This window comes from Bubalus bubalis, chromosome 6 (genome assembly GCF_019923935.1).
Source record: "Bubalus bubalis isolate 160015118507 breed Murrah chromosome 6, NDDB_SH_1, whole genome shotgun sequence".
In the NCBI taxonomy this organism is placed as follows: Eukaryota; Metazoa; Chordata; class Mammalia; order Artiodactyla; family Bovidae; genus Bubalus; species Bubalus bubalis.
Genome location: NC_059162.1, coordinates 29722406 through 29735624, shown reverse-complemented (window position 1 = coordinate 29735624; position 13219 = coordinate 29722406). Strand labels below are relative to the sequence as shown.

The 13219-nt window shown below is 35.5% G+C and overlaps 1 protein-coding gene and 1 long non-coding RNA gene across 5 annotated transcripts in view; one reads left to right on the top strand and one right to left on the bottom strand.

The window, feature by feature from the left end:
• The window catches only part of LOC123334014, a 96172-nt gene that overhangs the window by 11686 nt on the left and 71267 nt on the right, over nt 1-13219 (top strand). The window lies entirely within an intron of this gene.
• PTPN22 (protein tyrosine phosphatase non-receptor type 22) overlaps nt 1-13219 on the bottom strand; it is a 57841-nt gene that overhangs the window by 7728 nt on the left and 36894 nt on the right. For all 3 annotated transcript variants that reach the window (XM_006064827.3, XM_025289422.2, XM_025289423.2), the window contains 7 exons: nt 10812-10888; nt 9861-10678; nt 6966-7049; nt 6700-6809; nt 5254-5281; nt 1772-1855; nt 388-503 (listed from right to left, as the gene is read on the bottom strand). In XM_006064827.3, the coding sequence (XP_006064889.1) occupies nt 388-503; nt 1772-1855; nt 5254-5281; nt 6700-6809; nt 6966-7049; nt 9861-10678; nt 10812-10888 (1317 nt within the window). The remainder of the gene's footprint in view (nt 1-387; nt 504-1771; nt 1856-5253; nt 5282-6699; nt 6810-6965; nt 7050-9860; nt 10679-10811; nt 10889-13219) is intronic.

Sequence of the window (13219 nt, the reverse complement as noted above, 5' to 3'; positions counted from 1 at the left end):
TTCATAAACCAATATCATGCCATTTTAATTATTTGGGCTTTATAATATTTTAATACCTGATAAGACTACCCTTCTTTCACTGCTTTTATTTATTTATTTATTATGCTGTTTCCTGACTATTCTGGCTCTTTCCCCGCACATATAAACTTTGGAATCAGTTTGTCTAGTTTCAGGGGGAAAGAAGTTGGTAGTTTTGGGGGGCATGCTCTAAGTTGCTTTTTTTTTTTTTATTTTTGGCTTCCCTCTATTAATTTTTATTGCTGTGAGACTAACAATCAATATTAGTGAAGATATTTAGTCTAATTTTTTCATCTTAATGCTGGAGGGTTGGAGTGATAAGGGTTAGGACACCTCTGGCGTATTCCCATAAACTCCTATCTTTTTTACCTTACTCCTTGTAAAATTCTTTCCAGGAGGTTTCAGTGTCTGTTTTGAAGATGTTGAATTTTCCATGGTGTTAGGACAGCTCGTAGAACAAGTCTCTACAGGTTGAGCCTGTGTACCTAAAAAACAAAATGTTTTGTTGCATAGCTTCTTAAGACTTCAGATTACATACAGGTATATATTCAGTAATTCTTAGCTTGATTTTTCTGTACATTATTTTTGCAATAGATTATGCATTTTTATTTTTTTTTTAATTTTATTTTATTTTTAAACTTTACATAACTGTATTGGTTTTGCCAAATATCAAAATGAATCTGCCACAGGTATACATGTGTTCCCCATCCTGAACCCTCCTCCCTCCTCCCTCCCCATTCCATCCCTCTGGGTCGTCCCAGTGCACCAGCCCCAAGCATCCAGTATCGTGCATCGAACCTGGACTGGCAACTCGTTTCATACATGATATTTTACATGTTTCAATGCCATTCTCCCAAACCTTCCCACCCTCTCCCTCTCTCACAGAGTCCATAAGACTGTTCTATACATCAGTGTCTCTTTTGCTGTCTCGTACACAGGGTTATTGTTACCATCTTTCTAAATTCCATATATATGCGTTAGTATACTGTATTGGTGTTTTTCTTTCTGGCTTACTTCACTCTGTGTAATAGGCTCCAGTTTCATCCACCTCATTAGAACTGATTCAAATGTATTCTTTTTAATGGCTGAATAATACTCCATTGTGTATATGTACCACAGCTTTCTTATCCATTCATCTGCTGATGGACATCTAGGTTGCTTCCATGTCCTGGCTATTATAAACAGTGCTGCGATGAACATTGGAGTACACATGTCTCTTTCCCTTCTGGTTTCCTCAGTGTGTATGCCCAGCAGTGGGATTGCTGAATCATAAGGCAGGTCTGTTTCCAGTTTTTTAAGGAATCTCCACACTGTTCTCCATAGTGGCTGTACTAGTTTGCATTCCCACCAACAGTGTAAGAGGGTTCCCTTTTCTCCACACCCTCTCCAGCATTTATTGCTTGTAGACTTTTGGATCGCAGCCATACTGACTGGTGTGAAATGGTACCTCATAGTGGTTTTGATTTGCATTTCTCTGATAATGAGTGATGTTGAGCATCTTTTCATGTGTTTGTTAGCCATCTGTATGTCTTCTTTGGAGAAATGTCTATTTAGTTCTTTGGCCCATTTTTTGATTGGGTCATTTATTTTTCTGGAGTTGAGCTGGAGGAGTTGCTTGTATAGTCTCAAGATTAGTTGTTTTTTTTTAAATTATTGTCTTTATCTTATTTAATCATTCTTTGTACCTTTTCCATTTAGGTCCTATTTTATGGTCTCATTTTTCTATAAATTTTGAGAGAGTACTGTCACTTACAATCTTCATCAGCAAGAAGGAAGGACTCTAAGGTTCTCTCTGGTAGTGGAGGTGGTGGGGAAGAAGAACGATCTTGTTGTAGATCTATGAAAAAAAGTATACAAAAAAAAAAAACCTATCAATTGAAAGTCCTAAGTTAAGCTCATTTTTTGAGACAAATGTATGATATTGCTTATTTGTGGAATAAAAAAAAATGGTACAAAGAACTTATTCACAAAACAGAAATAGAGTCACAGATGTAGAAAACAAATTTATGGTCACTAAAGGGGAAGAGGGGAGGGATAAATTGGGAGATTTGGATTTATATATACACACTGATATAAAATAGATAACTAATAAGAACCTACTGTATAGCACAAGGAAATCTACCCAATACTCTGTAATGGTCAGTATGGGAAAAGAATCTAAAAAAGAGTGGATATATGTATATGTATAACTGATTCACTTTGCTGTACACCTGAAACTAACAACACTGTAAATCAACTAAGCTCCAATAAAAAGTATTAAAAAAATCCTTTTGGTTTTATATTATTTTTCCAATTTTTCAATATTAACCTGTAACAGCCAAATATAAAATTATCTGAACAATGACTAGAGCCTCAAAATTTTTGTTATTGTAGCTCTTTAGTCAGTGAACCTATGCTTTATCACAAATTTAATAGCTGATTTATAAAAGTACTCTTCCAAAGAATTTGAATCTGACTTTAATCAAGCTTCTAATCTTACTATAATTTTGCAGGGAATCCTAGAGATAGAGGAACATGTTAAATAAAACCATGAGGATACAAACAGCCAGATTTGGAATATTAACAGTCTTAAGGACATTCCCTTCAACAAGTAAATGGCAAGAGAGAACATTAAAAAAAGAACTGTTACAAACTTTAAAAGGCTTAACACACATATAAAACAAATGCAAGATGTAGACTTTGTTTGAATCCAGCTTCAGATAAATCAACTGTAAAACATTGTTTGAAAAAAAAAAATGCTTGAGACAATTCAGGAAAATGAACAAAGTCTGGATATTAGATAATATTAAGCAATTATTAATTTTATTAGTGTGATTAATGCTATTATCGTAGGTTTAAATGTATGTTTGAATATTTCTGTGATTTGATTGTTGTTGTTTAGTTGCTAAGTTGTGTCCGACTCTTTGGGACCCCATGGACTGTAGCCCACCAGGGCTCCTCTGTGGAATTACCCAGGCAAGAGTACTGGAGTGAGTTGCCGTTTCCTTCTCCAGAGGATCTTCCTGACCCAGGGATTAAACCTGTGACTCCTGCATTACAGACAGATTCTTTACCACTCAGCCACCTGAAAGCCCATTTCCGTGATAAAGAATTTTAAATAATGGAGCTATTTTCCCACAACATAAGTCCTAAAGATACAAATGGTGTTCTATTGATGTATGCTCCTCATTGTACAGCACTAAGTATAATTATATACTTTATTAATGTCTTTTGAAAATGAATACATGGTTAAGTGCTAAAGTTTTATCTGTCTTTGGTCATTGGGTTTTTTAGGTCTCAAGACTTATCTATAAAGCAAGTTCTCTTGTTTATTGCTTGTTTCCTGGGTAATATGCAAAAATTAAATATCAATGCAGTACTTCCATCACCGAATACAATCACTGGCAAATAGTAGGCATTTAATAAATATTTGATAACTACTCTAAAGTAGCTTATCACCTTCCAGTTTGATTTTAGGAAGTATTATGAGAACTATAACTTTCAGATAACAATATCCTGCCAAATACCTTCCCAAAATAACATTTTCACCTTATTGCTCCCCTGATAAAGAACCTGCAGTGCTTATTACTTATTAAATCTAAATTCTTCTGCCAAATTTTATGTGTGATAAAATACACATAACAATATTTGCCATTAATGACATTTAGTACATTCATATTGATGTGCAAATACCACTGCAGTCTGGTTACAGAATTTTAATCTTCCTGAAAAGAAACTACACACCCATTTGGTAATCACTTCCCATTACCCCCAGATTAGATGGGCAACCACAAATCTGCTTTCTCTATATATAGATGTGTTTGTTCTGGATATTTCATCTGCATATCCTTTAAGTCCTTCAGAACTTTCCCACATTATCTATCCAAATTTATTTTCCTTATTTCCCTAAAATAGAACCTCTGTTGCATTTAAATTAACCTACTTACAGTTTCCTTACAGTTTATGATCTGTACCCATCATGCTTATTTTTACCTTTGAGTCACTGTTACTCTGATCTCTGCTCCTAGAATTCACTCTTTTTTCTTCTATCAATAATTTTCAATTTCTTTTCTCTACTCAATGAAACCTTCCCTAACCACTCCAATGATGCCTTTTTTCCCCCAGCCATATAGATACAACTTAATAGTTGCAATGAGTATTAATTCTGTCTACCCAGTTTGAGTACATATATAATCATTAAGCAACCCACTCCAGTCTTCTTGCCTGAAGAATCCCATGGACAGAGGAGCCTGGTGGGTTACAGTCCATGGGATCACAAGAGTCAGACACGACTGAGCAACTAACACTGTAATCATTAAGCAAGTGCTCTTTCTTATATATCCTGCCTATTCTAACATTGGATAAGGCACACAGAACTTAAAATGTTCATTTAATAATTACCTAATGAAAATTATAATAGGTAACATTTAATGAGGGGCTTCCCTGAAAACATTTAATGAGAACTTATTTGATAACCACTGTGCTAAAAGCTTTATACTTCTTTTATCTCACTAAATCCTCACAAAAATCCTCTTAGAAGGGACGTTCTATTATCCTCATTTTATCAATGAGAAAAATCACAGTCCATGGAGTTGCAAAGAGTTGGACACGACTTAGCAACTGAACAACAGCAATATATAACTTAAACAAGGTCATGGATTTTGATAACTGTTGGTAGGCCAGGGATTTGAATGAAAGTCTACCTGACTCCAAAGCCCATGCTTTTTAACGTCTATGTTATACTACTTATTTATATATTTGAATAATATGTTAATATGAATAAATATGTTAAGGGTAACTACTACCTGTCATAATACATGTAAAATACCTATCAGCGTTCAATAACTGTTCGCTGTTGGTGGTGTTATTCATTGTGTAAAACAAGTAAGAAAGTACTGGAGAGGCAACAGCAAGTTAAAAACCACTTAAGTGGTCAGAAATAGTTTTTCAGAATGACAGTGTTAACAATGATAAAACCAGTAAAATGGAACTGCTGCAAAGTTTTAAGAAGTTGTATCTGAAATTGTTGGGTTGTATATCAAGGAGGAGAATTCTAAAATCCTGTTTTCCTCTTACCCTTCACAAAACAAAACTACTAGCCTAGGAAAACCAGAAGTAAATCAATGAGTAGTGGAAGCTATTATGGAAACTATGCCATCTCCTAAGGTGAATTACTCTAAACTTAATGAGCCATTCTTGTAGTACAAATTGTTACGGCTAAATGTCGCCTAAAGCCAAAGAAAATAAATGTTTTACCTGATTTTGGACTCCGGGGTTTTACACTCTGGAATAAAAAAAAAAAAAGTGAAAGAACAACATGTACACAAATCTATAAACTCTAGGCAATAAATAGCATTAAAAAAAATTATATTTCTATACCGAGTTAGGAAATGTTTCCCTATTTTTCCTAATTTATAAATATGCTGAATGAATTGTGAAGAATCATCTACTCTTACAGTTATTTTTTTATATATCATGACTTTTGGTTCTAAATTGATCCCTTCTATACTTATTTCCTCCTACTCAGAACATTTCCCTGAAAATTTAATTTAAGGTTAGGTTGTTGCAATTGAAATTACTTCAAGATGCTGGAATAGAGGGATTGTTCTTTTTTACCCTAGAACTTGTTAAGATAAAGACCATTAGCAGTAACAGTAACAGTTACTAGTACATTAAAAGTGTAATTTAAAAGGTAGAGAATATTTTTACCACCACTGCAACTGTAGGTATGTTTAAATGTTTTAGATAATTACTCTTCTGATCTCTGAAAGGTTAAGATAGTTGGTTCATCATAGAATTGTACACAAATGCATAACAGATTGTTGAAAGTGTAGGTTTTTCTTCTAGAACCAGATAACATAATTCCAGAAGGTTTATATTAAATAATATAGACATCTGTTATTTAAAAAAAACTGCTCTCTATAATATGATATCACAGCTAACAAGAAACTGCCTACCAGATGACTACTATGAACAAGCAATCTATTTATGAAACAATTATTTTTGCCTTGATTGTGCTTTATGAATAAAGTCAAATGTTTACTCTTTCACTAAATCTTCCTTGATCACTTCCAACCTGAAGGGATCTCTCACTCTTTCAAACCTTAAGAGCTTTCATATGGCGTTGATTATATTTGTCTTGTTATAATAAATCCAGACAAAAATAGACTTTCTTTACACATGCTATATCTCTACTGCTAAACTTCAAATTTCTTAAGGACAATAACTGTATATTACACATATCTTTTTATTCCCCACATTCTCTACCATATTGTTTTATAAAAAGTATCCGCTCAATATTTACTAAGTGATAGATGTTAAAAATATATAAAGACTAGACCACAGTCTGTTGAATCTTAGTGAGTAGAGTCAGAAAAAATAGTTATTGAACTTGCTTGGTCTGCTGCTGCTGCTGCTGCTGCTAAGTCACTTCAGTCGTGTCCGACTGTGCGACCCCATAGACGGCAGCCCACCAGGCTCCTCTGTCTCTGGGATTCTCCAGGCAAGAACACTGGAGTGGGTTGCCATTTCCTTCTCCAATGCAGGAAAGTGAAAAGTGAAAGTGAAGACACTTAGTCATGTCTGACTCTTAGTGACCCCATGGACTGTAGCCCGCCAGGCTCCTCCATCCATGGGATTTTCCAGGCAAGAGTACTAGAGTGGGGTGCCATTGCCTTCTCCGTTGCTTGGTCTAAGTCTTACCAAATCATCAGATTTCTTTGATTCAGATGTTCCACTGCATTCTAGTGATGTTCCAATTTTTGCCTTCACAGGTGAAGATGAAGATGTGGGAACACCCTGTGGGAGTTCTCCTGTAACATAAATAAATAAATATGATTCAATTCTTAGGAGTATTGTAATTTTAAAGGGCAAATGTTACTCAGCATTGGCACACAGAATACTGAAAGGGCCTGAGAAATAATCTAGTTAATCCACACTTTACTTTACACTTACTGAACTGTACTCACCGGCTTCCTCTACTACAATAAAAGATTCAGGTGTCCGTTCAGGAAGTGGAGGAGGGATTTCATCATCTATCCTTGGAGAAGTTGCTATCAAAAATATAATCACAATTTTTAATTAGAAAAATTCAAAGATTTTTAAAAGATATTTAAGCTGGTATCTGTTCACTCAACAATCCAAAGAAAATTCTTATATTCTAATCTTGATACAAATTATGTCAAGCATCACTAAGATGTATAAACTGGTATCTGTTCACTCATGGAAAAAGCAACATAAATTCTCTCATCCTAAGTTGTAAACCCAGGTTTTTTTATTATTCTTCAAAATTTACTTCTTTTAAAAGCCCAAGGATATTTTAATTAAGTTGCTGAGTATCAGTTAACATAATTAAAATTTTATATTAATTTAGGAAGCTTTGAATTGTTTTCTGCATAACTTTTGCCTTTTGTTTTACATAGAACATACAATACAGCATCATGAAGCGCCTTAACATGCCAGATTCAATTACAGAGGAGGTAAAATCATAAAGATTTTAGTATTTCTTCTTCATTCTTATAGAATTAAGAATACTGACATTTTCCTTTTTACAAAACAATGGTATAACAAGGTTTTCTGTTAATATATTTTTATAGATGTATTCAGAATTTTTATAGAATTTGCTGTTGCAAGAAATTGCCACCAGATGGCACACATGTCAATGTTGCTACAATCCTCGAAAAAGATTTGGTTTCCAAAGTTGGCACTCAGACAAGTTTAAGGTATTGTGGGTATCTAGAAAAATAAAATTTCTTTAAATCATAAAACAAGATCAAAGTATATAACCTTTCCTTCTAATCAAAGAAGGAACTAGATACAAATGAAATATTTTTATAACAAAGCTATGCATCTGTGTATCTTTTGAGGAACTCTGTACAGTGAATGTCATGGGTGGGTGCTCTGTCGCTCAGTCATGTCCTACTCTTTGTGACCCCAGGGACTGTGGCCTGCCAGGCTCCTCTATCCATGGGATTTTTCAAGCAAGAATACTGGAGCGAGTTGCTATTTCCTCCTCCAGGTGATCTTCCTGACCCAGGATTGAACCCGCATCTCCTGCATTAGCCGGAGGATTCTTTACAAATGATGTCATAGAGAAAAAGCTTTCTCTGTTTCCTACTTAGGTGGAATGTTCTATGTAAATTTCTGATGATATACCTAAGAGAGTTAAATTTGATTTTTTGCTTTCCTTCATCTTCTTCCACATCAAACTATTACAATTGGTGACTACAGCCAGGAAATTAAAAGATGCTTACTCCTTGGAAGAAAAGTTATGACCAACCTAGATAGCATGTTCAAAAGCAGAGACATTACTTTGCCAACAAAGGTTCGTCTAGTCAAGGCTATGGTTTTTCCTGTGGTCATGTATGGATGTGAGAGTTGGACTGTGAAGAAGGCTGAGTGCCGAAGAATTGATGCTTTTGAACTGTGGTGTTGGAGAAGACTCTTGAGAGTCCCTTGGACTGCAAGGAGATCCAACCAGTCCATTCTGCAGGAGATCAGCCCTGGGATTTCTTTGAAAGGAATGATGCTAAAGCTGAAACGCCAGTACTTTGGCCACCTCATGTGAAGAGTTGACTCATTGGAAAAGACTCTGATGCTGGGAGGGATTGGGGGCAGGAGGAGAAGGAGATGACAGAGGATGAGATAGTTGGATGGCATCACTGACTCGATGGACGTGAGTCTCAGTGAACTCCGGGAGTTGGTGATGGACAGGGAGGCCTGGCATGCTGCGATTCATGGGGTCACAAAGAGTCGGAAACGACTGAGCGACTGATCTGATCTGATCTGAATAGAATATTTACTTCTACTTTCAAACCACTCAGTAATATGAAACATTGTTTTTGCCTAAGAGCTTTCCAGGTGGCGATAGTGATAAAGAACCCACCTGCCAATGCAGGAGACATAAGAGAAAAAGGTTCAGTCCCTGGGTTGGGAAGATCCTCTGGAGGAGGGCATGGCAACCCACTCTAGTTAGTATTCTTGCCTGGAAAATCCCATGGACAGAGAAGTCTGGAGGGCTACAGTCCATAGAGTTGCAAAGAGTCAGACTAAGCAACTTAGCACAGCAATTTTTGTATAATATGCAAAAATACAAAATTGTAAAAGAGATAAAGTATGAAATTAAAGATTTATAAAAGATTAAAATCTCACACAGACTACTGAACATATATCATCTATAAAGTTATTATAGAAGGACAGAAAGTGAAAGTGTTAGTCACTCAGTCATGTCTGACTCTTTGCAACCCCATGGACTGTAGCCTGCCAGACTCCTCTGTTCATGGAATTCTCCAGGCAAGAATACTGGAGTGAGTAGCCATTCTCTTCTCCAGGGGATCTTCCTGACCCAGAGACTGAACCGAGTTCTCCTGCATTGCAGGCAGATTCTTTACTGTCTGAACCACCAAGGAAGCCCCTATAAAAGGACAAGAGGAAATCAAATCCTCCTCTTCCTACTCCTGCAGGAAAAGAATTCAAGTCTTAGCAATCTGTTCAATTTAGTATAGCCACATGGTTCTCCAACAAAAATTCTGAGTGACCATGTGGTACTGTTGATCGAATCTTTTCTGATGTTCTTTTGGAAGTTGTTTCTGCATGCTAAGGATAAACTGTGGACTTTTGATAGACACACTGAGGAATGAGGATTACTGCTTTTAGGAGCACGCCTGCTGGCATAGGTCCTGTACTAGATCTGATTGCCTCTACTGTTGCTTGTTTCATGGAATTTTTCTTTTTTTCTTTTTTTTTTTTTTGAGGAGGAGGAAAAAGAGGCAAGCAGAGAAGGAAAAGGGGGAAGGTGAGATGAAACCAAATCTTACAGAAACAAAGTATCTAAAATGCCATACTAACTTTTAAAAATAACTTACCTACTGCTGCTGTCTCTTGGTTCAGTGGTGGGGGAAAATTGGTCAGAGTACTCAGTGTTAAAGAATCATGTGAATTGTAATAAGGAAAGAGGGTTGTAGAGGATTTTGACAGTGAAGAACAAGGTAAAACACTTCCATCTTGCTTCTGAGGTAAATTAAAAGACATCTTAGAACGAGCACTACTTGGAGACAATGATGAAAAATAAGGATCTTCTACTAAAGACATATAAGAATGCTCATTAAAAGCACCAGAGTCATGCTGCTTTGCATTAGCAGCATTGCATGTTTGATGCTTAGAGTCATGTAATGGTGAAAAATTCAGTTCTGCTGAAGAAACATGCATCACTTTTTGAGCCTGATCAACACAAGAATTGTGTGGTTGAGATTCCAAATAAAAATTTCCCTTTATGTCCAACTCTTGGCTGTCTCTCTGTTGCATCAATTCAAAGGGAGTTGATTTGGTCCGCAGTATTGGCTTCTTTAAATTAGAATATCTTCCTGCTGCATTTACAGGTTTAGATTTAGGATATGCTCCAAACAAAATGGAACTCAAGTCCAAACTTTGATGCTTCTGAAGAGGCTCCCCAGCTATTGGGAATACCTTTGTCTCCCATTTCATGGTTGTGTCAGCATTTTTGTTACAACCACAGTTCAGTTCCAAAAACTCTAAAGAACTGCTCTGTTTAGCAGGGTGCATGACTAACCCTTCCTTTTCATTTATTTCAGAAGTCCTGAGGTCAAAGGAAGAAGCTTCTGCACTTTTCACCCTTATCCTTCCTTTGCTCTGTTGGTTCATCACTGTTGCTTCGTTTATGTTACTGAAACAGAAAGAAAGTGATGATGATACCATATTCCAAAGAGGCCTTTTCCCATATCCTCTTCTCAGCATCACGATGAGATATTCCTCCCAGACACAATTAGACAACATTGTATGTGTAAAACTATACTCACCTTTTTGGTAAACTAGGAGAATAAGATTTTGCTTTTATGTTGGGATTTTGCTCAAAAACTGAATCCTTTGCTTGAATCTTCAAGAGAAGTGAGAGATTGATTTTTAGTGAAGCGATGGTCATGATAGATTTTAACATTCATAAGATGGAAAAGTTATTTCTCAAAAAAAATAAAGATTTAAAATAATTCATGAAAGAATCATATGAGTTTCCAAAATATTGAATGTAGCAAGAACTTGTTCACATACTGAGATCAAAAGGATCAAAATAAAAGATTAAATAGTGTTATGGAGATTAAGAAGGACTTGCTTATAGCATCATCTTTCATATGTAAAAGTTTTAAAATGTTGTTTACTTAAAATACAACTTTATTCTCAAAAACATTGTACTTTCAGAAATTTCATCATCTCAGCTTTTTATGTTATGTCCTCATGCCTGCTCCATCTTTTTCTTCCTTACTGTGCTCCAACTATACCAGTTTTCTTGCCATTCCTTAAGTATACCAAATTCATTTCCAATTCAAAGCTTTTACTATTCTTTCTGATTGAAATACCCTTGCTCAATACATTTTGCATGGTTGGTTCTTTCTAAAGTGATTATACTCTACTTAAATGTCACCTATGTAAGGAAACCTTCCTTGACCACTCAACCTAAAATCACACTCCCACCCACCTGCACAAACACTCTCAATCTTTATTTTCTTCATAGCAATTATCACATTATGAAATTTGTTACTGTGGCTCATGGAATCCAAGCTACCAGCAATTGTAAAAAATATCCTGCCTTTGGAGCTGTTTAAATTTGTTTTCTAAAAAGTCAGCAGTGATAAGATTCCACTTGTAATGGGTTTAATTGCGACTCTCAAAAAGATATGTTGAAATCTAATCCCTGAAATCTGCGAATGTGACTTTATTTGGAAATAGGATTTTTGCAGATGTAATTTAAGATGAGATCATATTGGATTATAGTGGGCCCTAATACAATGACTTGTGTCCTTATAAGAAGAGAAAGCACAGGGAGAATATGGTGTGATGATGGAGACAGAGACTGGAGCGATGTATCTGCAAGCCAAAGAACACCAAGGATTTCTGGAAACACCAAAAAATAGGAATAGGCAAGGAAAATTCTTCCCCTAGAGCTCTGAGACCATGGCCTTGATGACACCTTGGTTTTAGACTTTGTGACTCCAGAATTGTGAGTTTTAAGCCCTCCTTGGTTTACAGTACTTGTTACAGTAAGCCTAGTAAACTGATACAGAAAATTTAATACTCCACTTTTAATAATGAATAGAACAATCAGAAGATCAACAAAGAAATAGAGGACAGACATGGATAATCAAATTTTGGTTTTGTTGGTTTTCTCCATTGTTTTTTTATTGTAAACCGAAAAGAACTAACAAACGTTTATAGAACACTCTACCCAGCAACACAGACATTCTTCTCGAACATTTATGGAATGTTCTCTAGGACAGACCATATATTAGGCCACAAAACAAGCTTTAATAAATTTTAAAAAATAGAAGTCATACAAAGTATCTTTTTCAATTAGAATGGATTGAGACTAGAAATGAATAACAGGAAACACTGGAAAATTCACACAGATGTATAAATTAAACTGTGTTAAACAACTAGCAGGTCAAAGGAGAAATCACAATAGAAATGAGAGAATACTTAGAAATAAATGAAAATACATCATACCAAAATATACGGGATACAGTGAAAGCAGTTCTCAGAGGTAAATTTACAACTGTAAATGTGTAAAAGAAAGATTTCAAATTAATTATTTAACTGTACATCTTAAGGAACTAGCATAAGAACAAGCTAAACCCAAAGCCGGCTGAAGTAAGGAAATATTAAAAGATTACAGCAGAGATAAATGAAATGGAGACTAAGAAAACAATGGAGAAAACCAACAAAACCAAAATTTGATCCGTTGAAAAGATCAGTAAAAATTCACAAACCTTTAACTAGATGGACAAAGGAAAAAAGAGAAGACTAAAATTGCTAAAATCTCAAATTACAGAAATAAAAGTGGGGACATTATGCCCAATTTCATAGAAATAATAAATATACATAATAATAGGAACAATTGTATGCCAACAAATTGTATAACCTGGATTAAATGGGCAAATTCCTGAAATACTTGATCAACCAAGACTGACTCAGAAAGAAATGCAAAATTTGAATAGACCTACAACTGGTGAGTAGACTGAATCAGTAATCAAATATTTTCCCAACAAAGAAAAGTCCAGAATCAGACAGCTTCACTGGTGAATTCTACCAAACGTTTAAGGAAGAATAAACACCTGCACAAACTCTTCCTAAAAATTGACTTGACAGTGCCAAGTCGATCACCTATGAGAACAGTAAATCCCTGTTACCAAAACTGGACAAAGATGCTACAAGCAAA